Source organism: Lolium rigidum, chromosome 7 (assembly GCF_022539505.1).
Source record: "Lolium rigidum isolate FL_2022 chromosome 7, APGP_CSIRO_Lrig_0.1, whole genome shotgun sequence".
Taxonomy (NCBI): Eukaryota; Viridiplantae; Streptophyta; class Magnoliopsida; order Poales; family Poaceae; genus Lolium; species Lolium rigidum.
The window spans coordinates 206613294-206632700 of NC_061514.1; the positions used below are offsets into that span (position 1 = coordinate 206613294).

The 19407-nt window shown below is 48.1% G+C and overlaps 1 protein-coding gene across 1 annotated transcript; it reads left to right on the forward strand.

The window, feature by feature from the left end:
• Window positions 1-808: 808 nt before the first annotated feature.
• On the forward strand, window positions 809-3162 carry LOC124672477 (non-specific lipid transfer protein GPI-anchored 14-like). Its single transcript, XM_047208699.1, has 3 exons — window positions 809-1159; window positions 2026-2112; window positions 2969-3162. Exons 1-3 carry the CDS (start codon window positions 829-831, stop codon window positions 3160-3162), a joined length of 612 nt encoding a protein of 203 aa, XP_047064655.1. The 5' UTR covers window positions 809-828.
• Window positions 3163-19407: the final 16245 nt, after the last annotated feature.

Below are 19407 nucleotides of genomic sequence, written 5' to 3' on the forward strand. Positions count from 1 at the left end.
GGGAAGGTTACGTGTTGTAGTTCAACTCTTGTAACCTGGCCTATTATATTAAGCGCCGAGAGTAGTCAAAACATACCAGACGAAAAGCTAGGTTAGACACAAGATTGATTTTTGGGGATGATCCGAGGCTGGCAGGGGCATTGGACCGGTGTGGCGTTGTAGATCTGATGTGTCTATACACCTCGGTGGGCTTGTCATCGAAGGTACCATGATAACACTCAGGGAGAAGCGCCCGTAAAGCATGCCCCCAGATGTAAGCGTTGATCGCTGAACTGCGTTACAAATGCGGTGATTGTTTGTCCTTGGTAGATCAATTTGGTGCCTTCAACGTTAACATTTTTCATGTTGTGTTGTTGTTTCAAAGATGTTAAAAGTGTAGCTGCTTAGGTAATTGCATTTGGGCCATGCTGATGCAGTGTGTACCTCACTTTGAAGGAATGTACACAACAAGTCAAATCTACCGATGCTAACATGTGGTACTCCGATTTCTTTTAATTAACTCAGATTCAATAAAGTGTTATACAAAATTTGAGTCAATTAAAAGAGATCAGAGAAAGTAACTAACAATAAAAAGCCATCCCTGGTCATCGACGGCCGCTACACGTCAGTACGGCACGTCCCACTCCATATCCGTTCCATGGAACTTGAGCTGAAAACCACGTCGATCGGCATCCGCCCCCGGCCCCCACCACCCAACTCCCGCTGTCGCGCGCCCCGGCCAGAGCGGCACACCACTACACCACGCCATAGGTGCGACGCACGCGCCCCCTATTTAACCACCTGCCGCCTCCTCCGCGAGCACCATCGACTAGCTTGACTAGCTTCCACATGGCTTCCGGAGCTTTCCTTGTTGCGGCCATGGTGGCCGTGGCCGTGTCGGCGGCGGGGGTGGGAGGCGACTTCGCGGCGGACCAGAAGGAGTGCTCGGACAAGCTGGTGTCGCTGGCGACGTGCCTGACGTTCGTGCAGGGGCAGGCACCGTCGCCGACGCCGGACTGCTGCGCGGGGCTGAAGACGGTGCTGCAGACGGGCCGCAAGTGCCTGTGCGTGCTCGTCAAGGACCGTGACGACCCCGGCCTGGGCCTCAAGATCAACGTCACAAGGGCGCTCGGACTCCCCGCCGCCTGCAGCGCGCCCGCCAACATCTCCGACTGCCCAAGTACGTCCTCCCATTCTCTCCTCCTTAAAAGCTTGAAGAAGAACTACTGTCTCCCTCACTCAGTACTCAGTAATCAGTGCTCTTTTTTTTTTTGCGGGAACAGTCAGTACTCAGTAGTGTAGTAGTAGCATCATCACGAACGCTTAATCACTGATCTGTCTAACGCAATAACATATCGCTTCGCCTTATAATTAATTTCCACGCTTCCTCAAATTATGTAAAATTCACAAGCCTACTGTCGATGGTATGAGCTAATCTGGAACGATCATCATCATCATGCTATACGGCAGGATAGCAACCGTACGTACGTGAGAGTGAGACATCAGAGATCGATATGCATTTGATTGATTCAAGTTAATTAGTGATAGGCCCTTAATTTGTACGTATTCAACCATTGGAAGCCGTGGTAGCAACGCCTCAGAACAAGGGTTTGCACTAGAAGAGAAGAATATCTCGCCTACCGTCGGGAGCGTCCAAATTAGCGCGCGGTCCGTGACGCTACCTGTCATTAACACCCGACCGGTTATCCAGAGCGCGACACTTCACTCTCTAATTTTGGCCACAGTTTAGGCCAGTGGAAGTAGATTATGACAGAGACCGTACTGGTTGGGAGGTGTGTGCGGCCTTGATAAAAGAATGTTGCACTAGTCGCTGACAATCACATGTGACCAGCTTGTTCTTGCATGCCATGATTAAGTTAGTTGATTGTTTCTATTGCTCGAGTTACATCGCTTATTACACAAAAACTAAGTAAAGCAAACCTTGTTTAATGGTAGTAATTAACCAGATCCAGGTGTATTGGTTAAACATTTTGAGCTATTTATCGAAAAAAGTAATTAACCAGATTGTGTATTCAACTTCTACAGGGCTACTTAACCTGCCACCCAACTCCAAGGACGCGCAGGTCTTCGAGCAGTTCGCCAAGCAACAGGCAGCTGCCCAGAGCAGCCCCAGTGAGTTTTGTTCCTCATCTTATAAGTTATAACTCTACTCCATCCGTATTATTTGTAAGGCAGCTGAGGTGTGTATTAGACACAAAACCAAACAACACAATTATAAATCTTATTTAACTTTACTTCAATGTTATATTTGTTGTTCGATAGCAGCGAGCCCAGGCCACCTACATAGTGACAGTAGTTGGGGTCATATCAATTAACAGAAGCAGTTGTGTACATCCTAGTTATAGAGGCTGAGTGTAGTGTGCTTAACGTGGTGCTAACTTATGATTCTATATAATATATATATATATATAGAAAAGAAAAGAAAACATATTCACGCTGAAAATGGGGATTATATGGAACGCATGCATGCCCACTGAGGAGATGCAAGTGGGAGATCCAATTTAAGTCTCACTTGTAGTTTATTTTGTGTTTTGTAGTGCAAAATTTTACACTTGATGTAGATTAGCATCGCCAAATCTGTAATTACTAGTTTGATGAAAGCCAGAAGAAACTGTTACAATGCTACTGAACAGCAGCATCGAGAAAGTGTTGCAATGCTCCTGGACAGCAGCGTCACTCTCGTCTGTGGGCGTTGGAGAGGCCGAGTCGTCGACGTGACGTGAGAAATCAATGTGGTAGAACCAGCCCAAACAGTGGTGAAGTATGATTGTCGTGTGACATTAGCTAGCGGCCGGTATAGCAAGAGATGGAAAGATACGCTGCATAACTAAGTAAGGAGAAGAAGAACTAAGTAAAGATAATTACCCAGTTTTGTCGTGGTGATTGTTTCACGTGCTTTGGTTCTGTTTCTAGTTTGGAATTTGGGGTAGCTTGCACTGCCACTGATTGACGTCGTTGTGGTGTCCAGGTGGTGGTGGTGGGTCGAGTGCGCCGAGCACGGGCGCACAGAAGAACGCGGCGACGAGGATGAGGTGGTTGGGAGTGGGCGGAGTCGGTGGCGCCGCACGCGCAGTGCCGCTCTTCTTCTTGGTCTGCACCGCCATCCCACTTCGCCCTGCCTTTCCTGCTTCTTCTGGGCTGAATAAAACGGAAAGGAACTGAGACTTGAGAGGGATAGTGCCGATCATCATTTCTGTTTGTACATGGTGTTGCCGACCTGGTTGATGAGTGCAAGCATGAAGGCATGCGTGTGTGTGAGTGCTGTCTCTGAGTTTCCATGTGTAAACTGAAGCAATGTGCCATGAAAATTGGTTGTACTGCATGTTGACGACTGGGATTTCCGGTTTCGTCTCAGAGTGCCATAACTGCCTGCTCATTTGTAACGGGTATATATACTTGATGAAGTAGCTCTAATAAAATCCTTCATTTGTCACAAGGGAAAAGGAGTCCCATGCATTGTGACCTGTGCTTGGTGATGGATGTCTATCGATCGATCAGAAGACGTGCTACGTTGATCAGTAGTCAGCGTACCAACAGTAGGCGCAGTTGTATACACGAACTTGCATCAGCAGTTGAGCACTCACCCGGACAGAACAAAACCGTCAACATTCTAAAATCCAAGGATTTAAAGGCGGCAGTGCCGTACAAGCAAGGGCAGAGAACCAGCGCAGAGTCTTAACTATGTTTACTGTAACTAAGAGCATCTCTACCCGATACCCCATCTGGCTAAACCGCATTACGTGGATAGGGTTAACTGCATCGGGGCTTTTGGGCGTGAAATGTGTCTCAGCGGAAGAGATCCCGCATATACGGTATAATTATGCGGAATCTGTTCCGCCGCGACACAGGGTATACCATAAATTAGGGTTTTGCTCGCGGTCATGGTTAAGTCGTGTGCATCACATAAATCTAAAATTAAACACACATAGTTTAAAATAGCAGCAATGTTTGACATAAAAGTAAAGTCCCGACGAGGTAGCATAGGATAGACGATAGATTATTGAAACATGGTGGATCGAACTAAAGAAGGAGGACCATTCCCGTAGTCATCATCATCTCCACCGGCACCACCATTGATCGTCGTAGACGGCGCCGCTGCCGGCACCGATCGACGCAAGCATACAGTGGCAGCCTCCCTTCGTTGCTTCCAAAATCTCGGCCCTCCTTATCTTCCACCTATCTTTGGTGGGAGCATCCATAGTGGTTGGATCCATCATCATCACACGGTTTCCTCTTTTTCCTCCTCAAGGCGGATCCTTCTATCTTCAAATGCGGTCTTCCTCTTCTTATCTTCTCTAATTACTTCCCACTTCCTAATCTTCCTCTTCTATCTTCATATGTTTCTTCTCGCCCAACTCCTTCTGAGGCTCTTGTGCAATTCTTAGCTTCATGTTCATCATCTCCTCAATCTTCGAGGTCAACTTCTCTTGCTCGGCATTTCTCTTGACATGTAGCTTCATGGCTCTTCTTCCATCGGGCCTTCCTTTGTTTCCCCATCCTCCTAGTGCATCATCACTATCATCATCCAAAGCTACTGGAGCCCCATGGCATGGAGGAGGAGCCTATTGGTCCCTCAACTTTCACTTTCCAAGAAGGGAACCGCCGCCATCGGGGAGGTAGAGGACTCGCGAGGCGGAGGAGGGCCGCAGTTGGTGGATGCCTTCCGCTTCTCCTTTGTCGTGGCGGACGGGGCCCCTGCCGTTGATTTCTTCCGCACCCGCATTTGCGCTTGGTTGGCGGCGTTGAGGATGCACCAATGGGCACCTGCAGCCGCAACGGGCGGGATTCCGCCGCTTCCGCTTCGGCACATCAGCGGTTGACATGGGGGCATCCACGAAGCCGGACATGGCGGGGCCGGGGGAACGAATGGCTGTAGAAATTGGGGTTGCACAACAGCTTTCGTGGGTGGGACGATGGGGGTTTGCTGGAAAAAAAATCGTATATGCAGCTTCTTGTGGCGCGATGGGGGTTTTTTGCACAAAAAAAATCAGCTACCGCGTTTTACGTTATCTGTTGACAATTTAATTTTGGCCCGGTACCGCATATTCACGATTATTTTCCAGTTTTGGGTCGCATGGGGTTGCTAGAGGTACTCTAACATGAGTGTAAATAGCGATGGTGCTTTCAAAAAGTACAAAAGTAGCGGGCTCTATGTAGACCATTTTTGGAAAAAATGAAAAATAATATTTTGAAGTTTTAAATATTATGAAAAGAATAACGACGGATTCTATCAAGTACAAAATATCAAGTCAAAATACCTAGTATTTTAGGTCACACAGAAAAATTACAAAATCTGATAATTTTGTAGGTTTTAAAGTTTGTATTGTTCACCACTTCAGATTTCCACATTTGTTATTTTTCCACCGCGGAAAATGTAAGGTGTTTTGAGTTTTAAAAAATTACATTTATAGAATCCATCATTACCTATGTCTATAATTGTTTTCGGCACCTTTTTAAACTTTAAAATATTATTTTCAAAAAAAATAAAATATTCTACATATATCCGGAGCTACAAAATGCCACACTCTGGTGCTCTAAGAACTACAAATTTATAGAGCATGCAAACTAAGTTGCTGATCGAGTAGGTGGATGTTCCAGGATGCTCAAAAAAAAAGTGGATGTTCCATATACCACATGTTTTCCTGGGGTACAACTAGATAAAGGTAGACTTTTACGAAGGGAAAATCACATCCCGCAAAACGTACGAGGAGGTGAGGCGTGTCCGTCACCGCGACCGGCGTGAGTACACACCCTCCGTACGCCGCGCGAGTACGCCCGAGTCCCCGCTCCGTACGCCGCCAGTCCACGCGCTGTAGGTGCTCCTCCTGTCCCGCGCGAGTACGCGCACCGTAGGTGCTGCTCCCCGCGCCGTACGTGCGCCTCTTGTCCAGCGCGGGCTAGCTAGCCAACGTAAATCGATTAAGTACAAACCGATGTAGCTAGCTCACATGTCCTTGTTCGTTTTTCTTATCAAGACACAGGTACGAATTACGAAACTACAAGTACGAGAAGAATTAGTGAAATGCTTGAATACAGTTACGTATAATGCACATGTGCAACTACATAAACAGCGGAAACAGTAAAGGGCGGGGTGAGTACAACTTAGCAAATATCCAAGTACAAGTACGACTGCATACACGAGCGAGTCCGCGTACATGAGCAAGTATAGATATAGTCACGCCAAAGAGAAAATACAGGTACAAAAATACAGTCGCCCCGTGTCTCTAGTTGGCGGGTTACATACGCTACTCTTCCTGGCGCCGGTGATCGCCGGAATTTCCCTTTTCTCGACGGAGTTCTAGTGGTGCAGCACCAGGCCAAGCGCATCTCTCTGCTCAGCGAGACCGAGCGCATCATCGACTCGCGCGAGCTCCAGTGTTGGAGAGGTGATCGAGCTGGGAGGGGCGGTGTCGCTGCCTCGACACGTCGTCCGGATTCCGGCGCGGCCGCTTCCACCCGAATCTCTGCTTTCAAGCATGGTGCGGGCACGGAGCAGGAGATTGGGCGACGTGGACCTTTGCCCGCCATGGATTTCAATGCGGGAGCCACACAAGTGCCCTTTGGCCCACCGGAGTTTGGAATTTTGGGAAAATACCCTGACGGCGTCGCTACGGGACCGTCAAATCCATCGATGGCAGCGGCTGCTCCACCGACGGCGGTTGGAGACGGAATATCCACAGCATCTGGGGAGGGATATCTACAGGCTCGACCTGATTTGGGGCATTTGTTTCGCCATTTCTGGGAGAAACCTAGGGTTTCTCTTCCACCATCTAAGGTATCCTTCGGGTGGTGGCCGGGGAAGGTCGCCGGCGATCTGAGATCCTTTGCTCAGGTCGTCAACTCTCCTCCGCGCGGATCGATTCAATCTCGGGCGGAGCCTATGGGAGATCGTGGCGGCGCCAGGATGGGGGTGCGTGGCGGCGGACGTGGGTACCTGCGGGCGGAAGGGGCTGAGGCCGGCGGCGCCGGCCGGGGACGCAACAACGCTCCGGGCAGCGCGACGCTCGGGATGGCGCGGGACCAACTTCCCCACGGGCGGTGGTGGTGGTCAGCGAGCACAGGCCGATCGATGGGAGGCCGCAAGCACAAGCCCAGGCTACCAACCCCAACGTCGCTATACAAGGTAATCGGCCTCGTAATCTACCACCTCCTCGGAATGTGAGAAATGATGGGAGAGGAGATTCGGATCCCCGTGTCAATTGCAACATGAACGGACATCTTGCTGCTCATTGTCCTACGATAAGGTGTGCTCGTTGTGGGAGATTAGGCCATATATCTCAGATTTGTCGGTGCTCCTTCCCCGGCAATGTGTTGCCGCTATGTGTGGCTTCCAATCTCCCGGTCGTGGTTTCTTCTATTTCCCCGATAGCGCATCTCTCAGCAAGTGAAAGAAAAAGCTAGTACGGTTATCTTTACTGGTGGTTGAGGGGAATGTGGTTGCTCGTGATATTGAGAAAGAATTCAATGGGGGAAATTTCTTTGGTAGAATTGGCGTTGTACTGCTAGAACCTTGAACCCTTCTCAATTTTCTATGCGTTTCCCGAATCCTAGAGAGGTGGAAAGGGCTTGTTTGTGGGGAAATGAGCTGAAAATGACTACCAAGAATGCTGTGTTGAAACTTACTCCATGGACTGATGATGTGGGGGCTAGTTCTAAGCTTCAAAAAGCATGGGTGCGGGTTCGCAATATTCCTTCTGGAGAAAAGAAACGAAGCACATGCGCATATGCCGGATCCTTGGTGGGTGTGACTCCGGATATTGACAAATCAACGATTTCATCGCCTCGGAATATGTTAAAATCCTCATTGGCTGTAGGGATGTTGAACTCATTCCGGAGAAGGCTGAGGGATGCTTGGGAGATAACTTCTACATGTTCTATTATGAGGTGGAGCAGATTGTGGTGGGGAAGCAATCGAATAAGACAATCATGGTGCATACCGATTCAAACTCGGGTGCTCCTTCCCGAAAAGAGCTAGGAATGACAGTGTGTCCACTTATGTTTCGTCTGAAGGGCAAACTGAAGAGCAACAACAATCTGCTGCTAATTCTTATGGTAAATCTTATGCTCCGGGGCTTGAAACAGTATCCGAACATGAGTCGGAGGATGAAAGTGAAGAGGATAACGAGTTACTTATTGACAAGATAATTAGAGACAAAAATGAAGAGGAGGGTACATCTGATGGAAAGAGCGACATGGCAGAATTGGGCAGTTCTGAACTCATTGGTAACTTGGTTGATGAGAATCCTGGGGAGGTGGGATCAAATGCTGCTCATAGAAGTCCTCCTGGTTCCCCTATAAAATCGATAAATGGGGATATAGTTGCTGGACATTCTGGGATAGAAAAGGAGAGATTTACAGCTGAGCATCCTATGGTTGAGAATGTGACTACTACTCCTACCTTGGGCAAGGTTCCTAGCCAATGGCAGTTGAATCAGGCTATGGTGGTTCATGCGGGAACAAAAATTGCTGGAACCTATGCATCTGTGGTCGCACCTGGTACTCCTTTGCTGATCAAAGAGCAGGCTTCACCTGATAACCTCCTCGATCAATCCCTGAGTCACAAAATCTGGCCAAATCTTCCTTGTGTGGTGGAAATGGAAGACAATTCTGGGTCTCCTGCTGGTGATGAAGCGGCTTATTTTGTCCAATCCCCGGATGATTCATCTTCTGGTAAAGTGGAGACTTCGCTTATGGTGGGCACTGAGTGTGATCAAGGGGTGGAGCATCCTAGCATGGAGGAGGTTATAGAGAGATTCAGTAAGAGAAATCTGGACAAGGTGAATATGAAAGTTGCAGATCGGGCAACGAATATCTGCAAGAAAAGGAACTTATCAGGTGATTCCTCCAATATTAAATGTCATAATTCCTTTTCCAGTCTTGTCCGATAATGAGATTATCTCTAGAACTGCTAGGATGGGTGTTAATGTTTCTATTGATGATTTTGCCTCTCGTTAACTTGCTTAGAGAAATGGAAAAGGCTAGGAATAACATGGCCGATAAGAATAATAAAAATGAGAACCCTTGCCGATTGAAAATGTGATTGGTGGTAAGGTCCCTTTATCTATGGAGTGGGCATCTGATGATGAATTTGAGAATGATTTTACCCTGGTTGAATCGAGGAAAAGTAAAAAGAGTACTCATAAGAAAAATGTGGTAGTTAATAGACCGGTCACTAGAAGTCAGAAGAAAAATAATGACACCTCTGCCCATATTCCTGGCAGAGTGGTCAGGCCAAAGACAATTCCTAGTAAGTTTAAATGAAAGGTGTCATTTGGAATTGTAGAAGTGTGGGGAAAAAGGGTATGTCGGTTTGCATCATTGATTTGATTAGAGATCATGGACTAGATTTTGTTTGCTTGCAAGAGACTATGAAGAAACAATACACTGCCAATTTCTTTAGGAAAATTGATCCTGGAGGGAGCTTTTTTTGGAAATGGATTCCTTCTATAGGAAAATCTGGGGGTATCCTATGTGGTGCGAAACAAGACTCTTTTGGTGTGTTAGGTTACAAGCTTGGGCAGTTTACTTTGAGAATGGATTTATGGGATAATGTGAAAAAATGCAAATGGTCCCTTTTAACTGTTTATGGTCCTGCTCATTTGGATAGGAAGACCGAGTTCTTAGCGAGCTTGCATCCTTTGGACATGGTGTTGATTGTCCGTTTATCATAGGAGGAGACTTTAATATTTTGCGACACTCTGGGGAGAAGAATAAAAAAAGTACCCTGCCTCACTTTTCTGACATCTTTAATTCGATTATCCATACTCTTGGTTTAAGGGAGATACATATGTCGGGAGGCGCATATACTTGGTCCAATAAACAGAGGGAGCCTACTTTAGAGAAACTTGATCGTGTCCTGATGTCTTCTGATTGGGAGGACATTTTTCCGCTGGTTCAAGTGAGGAAACTGGTATCGGAGCTTTCAGACCACTGTCCTCTTTTGCTAATGTCTGGGGAAATTGATGGATCATTAAAAAGAAATCGGGAATTTCGTTTTGATATATCCTGGCTTAAAAATAAGGATTTTCTTCCTCAGGTTGAGAAAATATGGAAGTTGCCGGTTAATACTATGGATCCCATTGATATCATGAATATTAAGTTGAAAAGGTTTAAAAAGCATTTTAAAGGGTGGGGCTCGAATCTTTTTGGTCATATAAGAAAAAGGAAGAAGGAACTTAAGGAAGAGCTAGCCTTTTTAGAAAGTAAGGAAGAATATGATGCGCTCTCCTTCCGAGGATTTTATTAGAAAAACGGAGGTGCTTATCGAGTTGCAAAAGATTTATGCAGATGAAGAGCTTTTTTGGTTACAGAGATCTCATGAGAGATGGTTGCTTGAAGGTGATCAAAACACCGCGTATTTTCATAGAGTCGCAAATGGTCTGGAGAAGAAAAATTTGATTCATGTTTTAAAAGATGGAAATGTTGATATTGAGGGGACTAAAAATCTTTTGAAACATGCTACCGACTATTATAAGTCCCTCGTTTGGACCGGCTCCGGTAACTTGTTACGTCTCGACGGGTCCCTGTGCTCGAATGAGGAAAACCTTAATGAAAATGATTATCTTGATTTGACTCGACCCTTTACTGTAGAAGAGATTTAATTTGCCCTTTTTTCATGGATGTTAATAAGGCTCCTAGCCCGGATAATATTCCTATATAGTTCTTCCAACATTGTTGGCATTTGGTGAAACCCGAGATTATGTATCTCTTTGAGTGTTTTTATAACGGTACCCTAGATGTTAAGCGGCTTAATTACGGGATAATTACCTTACTCCCGAAGATGGTGGGGGCTGATCGTATAACTCAGTATCGTCCTATATGTTTACTTAGATGTATCTACAAGTTGATTACCAAAACCCTTACTCTACGTTTGGAACCCTACTCCGGGAAATTGTTTAGTATTCAACAAAACGCTTTTATTAAAGGGAGGAATATTATGGATGGTGTTCTCTCTTTACACGAGATCCTTAATTACACTCATGTCAAGAAGCAATGTGGGATTGTTTTAAAGTTGGATTTCGAAAAAGCGTACGACAAGGTTAATTGGAACTTCTTGTTGGAATGTATAGAATTCGTGGGTTCAATGAACTCTGGTGTTCTTGGGTTAAAAAAAGCCTGTTTGAGGGGACGGTTAGTGTAAAATTAAACAATGAAATAGGCTCTTATTTCCAGAGTGCTAAAGGGGTGCGTCAAGGTGATCCTTGGTCGCCAACTCTGTTTAACCTGGTTGCTGAAGCCCTGACTAAGATGGTGCTGCGTGCACAAGAGAATGATATGCTTGTTGGCTTAGCCGATGATTTGATCCCTAAGGGAGTGGCGGTTTTGCAATATGCTGATGATACGGTGTTATGTATTCAAGATGATCCTCGATAAAGCGATAAATCTGAAGTTGTTGCTTTACTCCTTTGAGTTAATGTCGGGGCTTAAGATTAACTTCTTGAAAAGTGAAATCTTTATCATCTGGAGGGGATAATGAGATTGTCGGCTTATATTCTGATATGTTTGGATGTCAAGTGGGTACTCTTCCTATGAAATATCTGGGGGTGCCCATATCTTCGGTAGCCTTGAAAACTTCAGACTGGGACTATGTTGATGATAAGCTTGTTAGGAAACTTGATGCTTGGATTGGTAATAATGCTTCCTCGAGCGCTAAGAAAGTGCTTATTGATGCTTGCTTGTCTTCCACTCGTACTATCCCATGTCCATGTTTCGTTGAACAAGACCTTTTTGGAAAAAGTCGACAAACATAGGAAACGTTTCTTTTGGCAAAAAAAGAAAGATAAAAAAAGTTACTACATGGTTAGTTGGGACAAAAAAAAAAAAATTTAAGAAGACAAAATATCAGCTTGTTAACTAAGTGGTGGTGGAAATTGGATACACAGGATGGTTTGTGGCAGAGAATTGTTAAAGCGAGATATTTGAGAAATAAAACTATTGCTAATGTGCTTCCTAGGTTTTCAGATTCTCCTTGTTGGAAATCCTTAATGCAAGTGAAAGAAACATATATGGCTGGGAGGAAACTTTCCTTAAAAAATGGAGGTGTGGTAAGATTTTGGGAGGATCCTTGGGATAGTGAATTTCCTTTATGCGAAACATATCCTGATCTTTATGACATTTGTCAGATGAAAGGTTGCACTATTAAAGAGTTTGTTGAAAAAAATGGTGATATGAGGTTTCGTAGGCGTTTGCATGGTGACCTAGCTACTCAATGGGGAATCATTAATGCAAAAGTTAATTGCATTAACCTAGAGGATACGGATGATGTGATCACTTGGGGATTTACTAATAATAAGAGATTTTCAACTAAATCGGTTTATGATTACCTTGAGAGAAATCTGTTTGGTTCTGATAATAGGCTGATTTGGAATGCAAAAATTCCTTTGAAAATTCAGATTTTCATGTGGCAAGTTTTTCGAAATGCTATTCCTACGCGTGACAATATGCGAAGACGAAAGTGGCTCCGGGAATCCTGTTTGCTCTTTTTGTAACCAGCTGGAAACAATTGAGCACCTTTTCTTTACATGCTCGGTGGCCCGAGTTACTCGGGCAACTTTGGGTAAAATTATTGGTGCGAGACAATGCCCGAGTTCCTTATGGCAAGCTATTAATTGGTTCTATGCTTTTCTCCCTGGTGGTGAGCAGATTTATATGGTGGGCATTGCTGCGGTGTGCTGGTCCATTTGGAATGTTCGAAATAGAGTTACTTTTGATGGGCATGTGATGAAATCACCTATGGAAGCTATTTTCATTGTTTGTTCGTTTTTGATATATTGGGCAGGTTTACAACCTGAAGAGATCAAGGAACAGATGGTCCAGTGGTTCGGAGAAACCGATGAGGATGGCGGCAGAATTCACCAAGAAGATCAAGACTGGACCGGCTCGGCCGACGGCGGGTAATGGTCGGTGACCTGGGTGAGTCCGGATGTTGCGCCTGTTCTACCTGATGAATGTTTTGGATCCTCATGAAGTGACTTGCTGTCGGATATGATGCACAAGATCCTTGGAAGCTATTCTGTTCTCCTCCTGGCAGCTTTTGATGTTGGTTTTGTCTCCTGGAACTAGTTGTCATTTGGTGGTTTTATGGTTGTAAGGGTTCTTTGATCAAACTTGGTTAGGATGTAGGCTAAAGTGGTAACAGGTTTTTGTCCCATGGTGTTATCTTTGCTTTGCAAGGATATCACAGTGGGTTTCCTGTTAGTGCTCCAGCTCGCTTCTCTTCCTCCTCCTCCCCTTCCTGGTGTGTTTGGTGTGTGTCGAACAATGTATTTCCGTTTTTATGATGAAAATGGAAAGGGGTGAGAAGCCCGGTTGGAAAAAAGAAAACAAAAATACAGTCGCATCAACGAGTAAGTACAGGTACAGAAGTACAGTCGCACACACGAGCAAGTACACGTACAGTCGCACATACGAGCAAGTACAGGTACGGAAGTACACGAGCAAGTACTGGTATAAAAGTATAGTCATCCACACGAGTAAGTACAAGTACATAACCACAGGTACAGTAGCGCACACGAGCAAGTACACTTACTGACTAAAGGGAAAACTGCATCAAATACACTAAAAAGAGAAGTACTTATCAGTTAAAGTATGAGTACAGTTAGGTACACACCGCGAGTAAACCATACTAGTATTGAAAGTACGAAAAAAGGTATTCCAAAACCTATCAACATGTGATCTATTTTTGAAGATCTCGACGCGAAGATCTCAAAAGTGAAAACAGATCGTAATTTCAACTTACAGTTCTCAGTTCTCAAGATGTTTCATTCATTTTTTAAAAATGAATGTAGAAAATAAAGGAAGCTGACACAATCCAGCCCCTCCACTGTCTTCTCTCACTTTCCTCATCCCTACCTTGCTTCCTCTTGTGACGAGAATTTTCTGGCACCAGAACACACCATTTGTCGTGTGCGGAGCGGGTTATCTTCCTGTCGTTGCCTATTCGACGGTACTCCAGAGGAGGGATCCTCACGGAGGGGAGAAGAAGTAGGGACCATTGGGCGGAGAGTCCTCGGGACGGTGGTACGCGATTTACCCAGCTTCGGATCACCTGCACGATGGCAAGGCCTACTGCTGCTTGTCTGGAATTATCTAGGCGCTTTCGCGTTGTTACAATGAGTTGTGGTTGTCTCGCTTCTAACTCGAGATCTCCCCTCAGGGCTCCCGGGATCCGGCTTATATAGGCGCTCGGATCTATGGTTTCTACGGAGAGTCCTACCCGGAATACAAGTTGCCTAACTACGGAATATTACATTGCCGTGTACGTCAAGGATCCACCTATTCCTAACTTGTCGTCATGGATCCGGCTTCCTTCATGGGCCTTCACGGATCTGACTCCTGGCATATACCTCTTCGGATCCGGGTACCTCTGTAGGTCGGTTCGGATCCGGGTACCTTCGTAGGCGGTTCGGATCCGGCTACCTTCGTAGGGCGGTTCGGATCCGGCTACCTCATAGGTCGGTTGGGATCCGGCTCCTTGTTCCTGGGTTGGACATCTTCAAACTTGATCAACAACAACTGGGCCGCCCGGTGGGCCATATGCCATCACCACTATCTGTGGGCCACCCGGGCTTGCCGGAATCGGATCATGTCGATGGTATACCTATGAAGTATATCCACAACAGTAGCCCCCGGAGTTCTCCAAGATTCACCGTTCTTCCATCCAGCTCAGCTTGCGCATGTATCTTCATCCTTTGGCTGGAACGAATAATAAAGAATCTTGAAGGACTACAAACTTCATATCTCCAACCAAGTATTGGTCGGAAACTTCATGATCCAATGGTCAGATTCTTCGGAAACACCATCCAACGTAATCTTCGGTATGGATCCGACTAGCCAAAATGTAGGTTCGGATCTGACTAGCCAAAATATAGGTGTGGATCCAACTACCCAAAATATAGGAGCGGATCCGACTACCAAAAAATTAGGTGCGGATCCGGCTACCAAAAACTGAGGTGCGGATCCGACTACCAAAAATTAGTTGCGGATCCGGCTACCAAATATATAGGTGCGAATCCGGCTACCAAAATTTAGGTGCGGATCCGGCTACCAAAAAATTAGATGCGGATCCGGCTATGTCGTCGTGGTGAATGCATGTATTCCATGGGATGGCTTAAGTTGGGGCCGAATGTGCGCTAGAGGATTCGGGGAGGGTTTTGGTTATATGGGGATGAATTCCGGATGGATTACCGGATGCTATCTAGATGAACTTGGCCTTGGCCAGAGGTAGAAGAAGAAGAACACAAGAACTAGCTCAACTTTGGATCTCTCTATTCCATGGTCGAATTAGGTTACAGGCTATCAGTTACCCGCGCAAGGGTGTGCCCCCTCTCCTTATATAGGGGAGAGGGTGGCTTACAGGGGAAGAAACCCTAGGAAACCCTAATGGCATCTTTGACTAGACAAACTACTTTACAAAGCCTCTTTGGCTACCGGTGACGCCGGTATGTCTTTAATCAGGGAGGTTGACGTCCTCCGGTACCTTTTACGTCATCCTCTGCTTTGGCCTCAGAGCTTCGATTAAAGCTGAAGTGCTTCGCTCATCTTTGTCCTCTAGCTCCCTAGAGAATCTTTGACCAGCTTGCCGACGTGCTACAGCGTAACTTGTACCGGTAACCCGGTACCTTCTTAGCCCATTCCGGTATACCCATCCTGGGATACGGCACAGGTTTACTTAGCCTTAAGCTTGACCTCATTGTTCCGGAATAAACATTAACCGGTACCTAACCAGCTTAAACTAGGCGAGTTCGGCATGCCTTTGGCATACCGGGGGTCATCCCCCCAACATTAGTCCCCGAAGCTGGTATAGTCCATCGGATCCTATCCAACGGACCATGCCAGTTTCCCCTTACTCAACGTACCGGTTTAAACCTTCCGGTAACCAGTTCAAACCTTCCGGCATCTCTGCCGAACTTTCCTTTTCATACCGATCTTTTCCGGCGTCTTTATCACTAAACTCTCCTCGGCAAAGTCGAGAATATCTCGGGTACAGTGCCTATCAGTGACATGCGCACTGTTTCTGACGCGCCAGTGCTAGGGGTCACTTCCCTTTGGCTTCTGCGCTCGCATTAAATGCACCGCACCGGATCCGTGTGGCCTCCCTGTGGCCTCCTGTTTTTCGCGCGTGTACCTCTGCGCCACGTGGCGGCCCACGAGGCGAAACGTCGCGGCCCAGCGGTTCCTCGGCCCACGAACCTCTCCTCTACTTAAGGGTGCGGTGGTTCCTCCTCCTCTTCGCTCGCATTCCCGCAGTCCCGGACTCGCTTAGAGCCATCGCCACTTGTGCTCCTTCGCCGCCGTTTTCCGCCGAAGCTCCCTTCTCCGGCGAACCTCCGCAGAAGTTTCGCAGAGCTCCGCTCCACGGAGATTCACCGCAGAACATTGCTTCTCCTTCTCCGAGCGCCCCTCAGCACCACCTCTTCCTCGTCTTCCATGTTCACCGCCGTCGTCTGCAAGCTCGCCTACTCCGAAGGTCGTCTTCTTCTTCGTCACCGCCGTTTTCAGGTCAGCCCCGCGAACTCACTGGTCCTTTCCTTCTTCATCGCATTGCTTTTGGTATGGTAGTTTATTTATCTTCCCTTTTCTTTCGCTTTTTCTCTTACTCGTAGATCTTCGCGCAAGGCTAGATCCGGGGAAAACTGTTTTTAGCTAGATCTCGAACTTTACCGGAAAATGTCTTCCGAGGAATACCTAACAGAATTCGGTACCCGTAGTCACCATACCGTGATCCCCACATCATCTTCCGGAGAAGAAACTTCGGTCGAACAGACCTCCGACGGGCTCGAGGCAGAGCTTACCCAGAGCGAAGCCGGTACCGGTAGCTCAGCTCATGCTACCGGTAACCAAGGAGAAGCCGGCGGCTCAAGCCAGGGCGCCGGCGTAGATCTGGATTCATATACACGCGGAGCCTGGATGGGGTCCGACGTGACGCAAGCCGAAATAGATTGGCTCTACCGCTCCCGGAGGATTCCGGAAGAGGTGTGGTGCCGCATCCCCGGCAAGGAGCGCCAGCCCGAGCCTCAGCCGGGTGAATACGTGGTCTTCGCCACTCATTTTGAGCGCGGCTTTGGCCTTCCGGCGTCGGATTTCTTCCGGCGCTTCCTCAACTTCTACGAGCTTCAGTCCCATCATCTCCCGGGAAACTCGATCTTCTACCTTTCTGCCTTTACCACCTTCATGGAGGGATACACCGGTATCACTCCTTCTGTTGACAATTTTTCTTTCTTTTACTACCTCCGGAAGAATTCTATCCAAGATAGAAAACTTCCTCAACCCAAACCCTTCATCCGGTGCGGGGGTTGCATCTTGGCTCCCCGCCCCGGAAGCAACTTCTACAAACTCTCCGGCCTGGACTCTGTCCGGACCTGGCAGAGGACCTTCTTCTACGTCCGGAACGGCGGTCCGGAAGATTTCATCAATCTCCCGGCGTATGTTCCCGGGTCGCCCGCGATGTCGAACTGGCTCCACTATCCCAAGGACGACAAGGAGTCCATCCGGATTGCCAGTTTCATCGACACCAACAAGGAGGAGACCAACCTCTGCGCGGAGGATTTGGTCCGCGCCTTTCTCGCGCGCCGGGTGCTGCCCCTTCAGTGGCGCGCCCACAAGATCAGCCAGATGTCGGGACCAATGGACCCGACAAGGATTACAACGCACCGGTTGAACTCTTCTGACTTGGTCCTTAAGGCCAAGCAGATTTGCCAAAACCCGCTAAGTTCCAGCGGGAAATACGGGCTGGCCCCTTATAGCCGCAGCAATTCTCCTCCGCCCCGAGTAAGACTTCGGGATCTTCGGAAAGCCTTTTCCGGTATGACTACTAGTATTTTGTGCTAACATGTTTCTTTTTTCCTCAGAACTTCCACCGGATCCGCCAGGAGGAGCCGACATCTTTCACGCCCGACCGGATTTTCCGGGACGACTGTGACGCTGACCCCTACGTCAAGGGGAAGCACAAGATGGGTCCGATGCACACCGAGCTTCCCGGTAAACTCCCAACTCCTCTCCCGGCAAACGATTCCGGTTCTGATGACGATGTCACCATCCTTGAGGTACCTTACTGACCCGTCTCTTTATAGATGGCTATCTCCGGAATCCTGCCTCAGCCAGCGCAAATCCTCGGGTGGTGGAGCGCGCTACACCGCTGCAGGCCGAGGTTGGCCAGGAGTTCCTGGACAATCTCGCCTCACGGGGCCAGAAGAACAAGGCTCCGGCCCCCGAGGCCGGCTCCAGCGAAGTTCCGCCCGCCAAATGCTCCCGGAAGGACGGCGGCAAGCCCTACACCTCGAAGCGCTACCGGAAACAACTTTCGGTCGCTACCGGGTAAGCTTCCGGATTTTCTCTTCCTCTTTCGCTTAGATTTTCTTTATCCGATTGCTTTTTCTAACTCTCTCTTTTCTTTATCTTCTTAGGCCTGCGCTCAGCCTCACTAGAAGCGCCACCGGCATGAGGCCGGAGACCTCCGAGGACGCCGCCACGGCCTCACCTCCTCCTCAACCAAGTCTGGTACCATCTGGTGCCGGCAAATCTCATGCCTCCTCTCGGGGAGGCAACGCAAGTGCGGGGCGCGCGGCCCCTGAACCTCCTCATCACCGCGCGGAGGAGGATTTCCTTTCCCCTCCTAAAGTTGAAGACACCGGCGCCAGCAACACCGGCGCCGGCACCGAAGATGCTGGGAGGGCAGAACCTTTGGTTCCTCCCGTCCCCAAGAAGAAGAAGAAGAAGGCTGCTGCCTCCCCCTCCAAGACCGTGCCGGACTCCTCCGCGCCGGCAAGCTCACCACCGGCAGAGGAAGCCCCGGGAGCTTCTGCGCCCTCCAAGGAAGCACCGCCAACACCTCCGGCAGCTCCTTTCGGCAAACCACCTGCCGCCAGGCCAACTCCTCCGGAGGGCGCCAAGCTCCCCGCCCAGCAACTTGCTGCGGTGGTCACGGCGGCCACTGCCCCCTCCTCCGGCTCGCGGTCTATGGTTCTTCATGGTGGTCGCGCCGCCGTTACAGCCAGTGAGACGGCCTCAACTCAGCTGGGCCGGATCACCGAGCTCACCCGCGGCGAGGTCAACCTGGGCCCGCTGCAGGCCTATGCCGAAAAGTGGAACCTGGTGGACCTGTCCCCGGCCACTCACGGCTTGATCAAGGAGAAGCTACCGGTTGCTGATCCTTCCGGTCCGCGGAACTCCGCCCAACACCTGAGCCAGCTTAGACGCGCCGTCAAGGAGTTTGACCTTGCGTGGCACGACGCTAACAGCAATGTGGTGGTAAGTAGCACAAACTTCAAAGTTCTTTAAATTTATGCCGGTTTTCAATCTTTCGGTTTATATGTATATCCTCCCAGTCCCCGAGTTTCGGGTTGAGAACGCAGTTCTTAGTGCGAAACTTTCTTAGGAACAGAAAAAACCGGCATAGCCAGTCCCCGA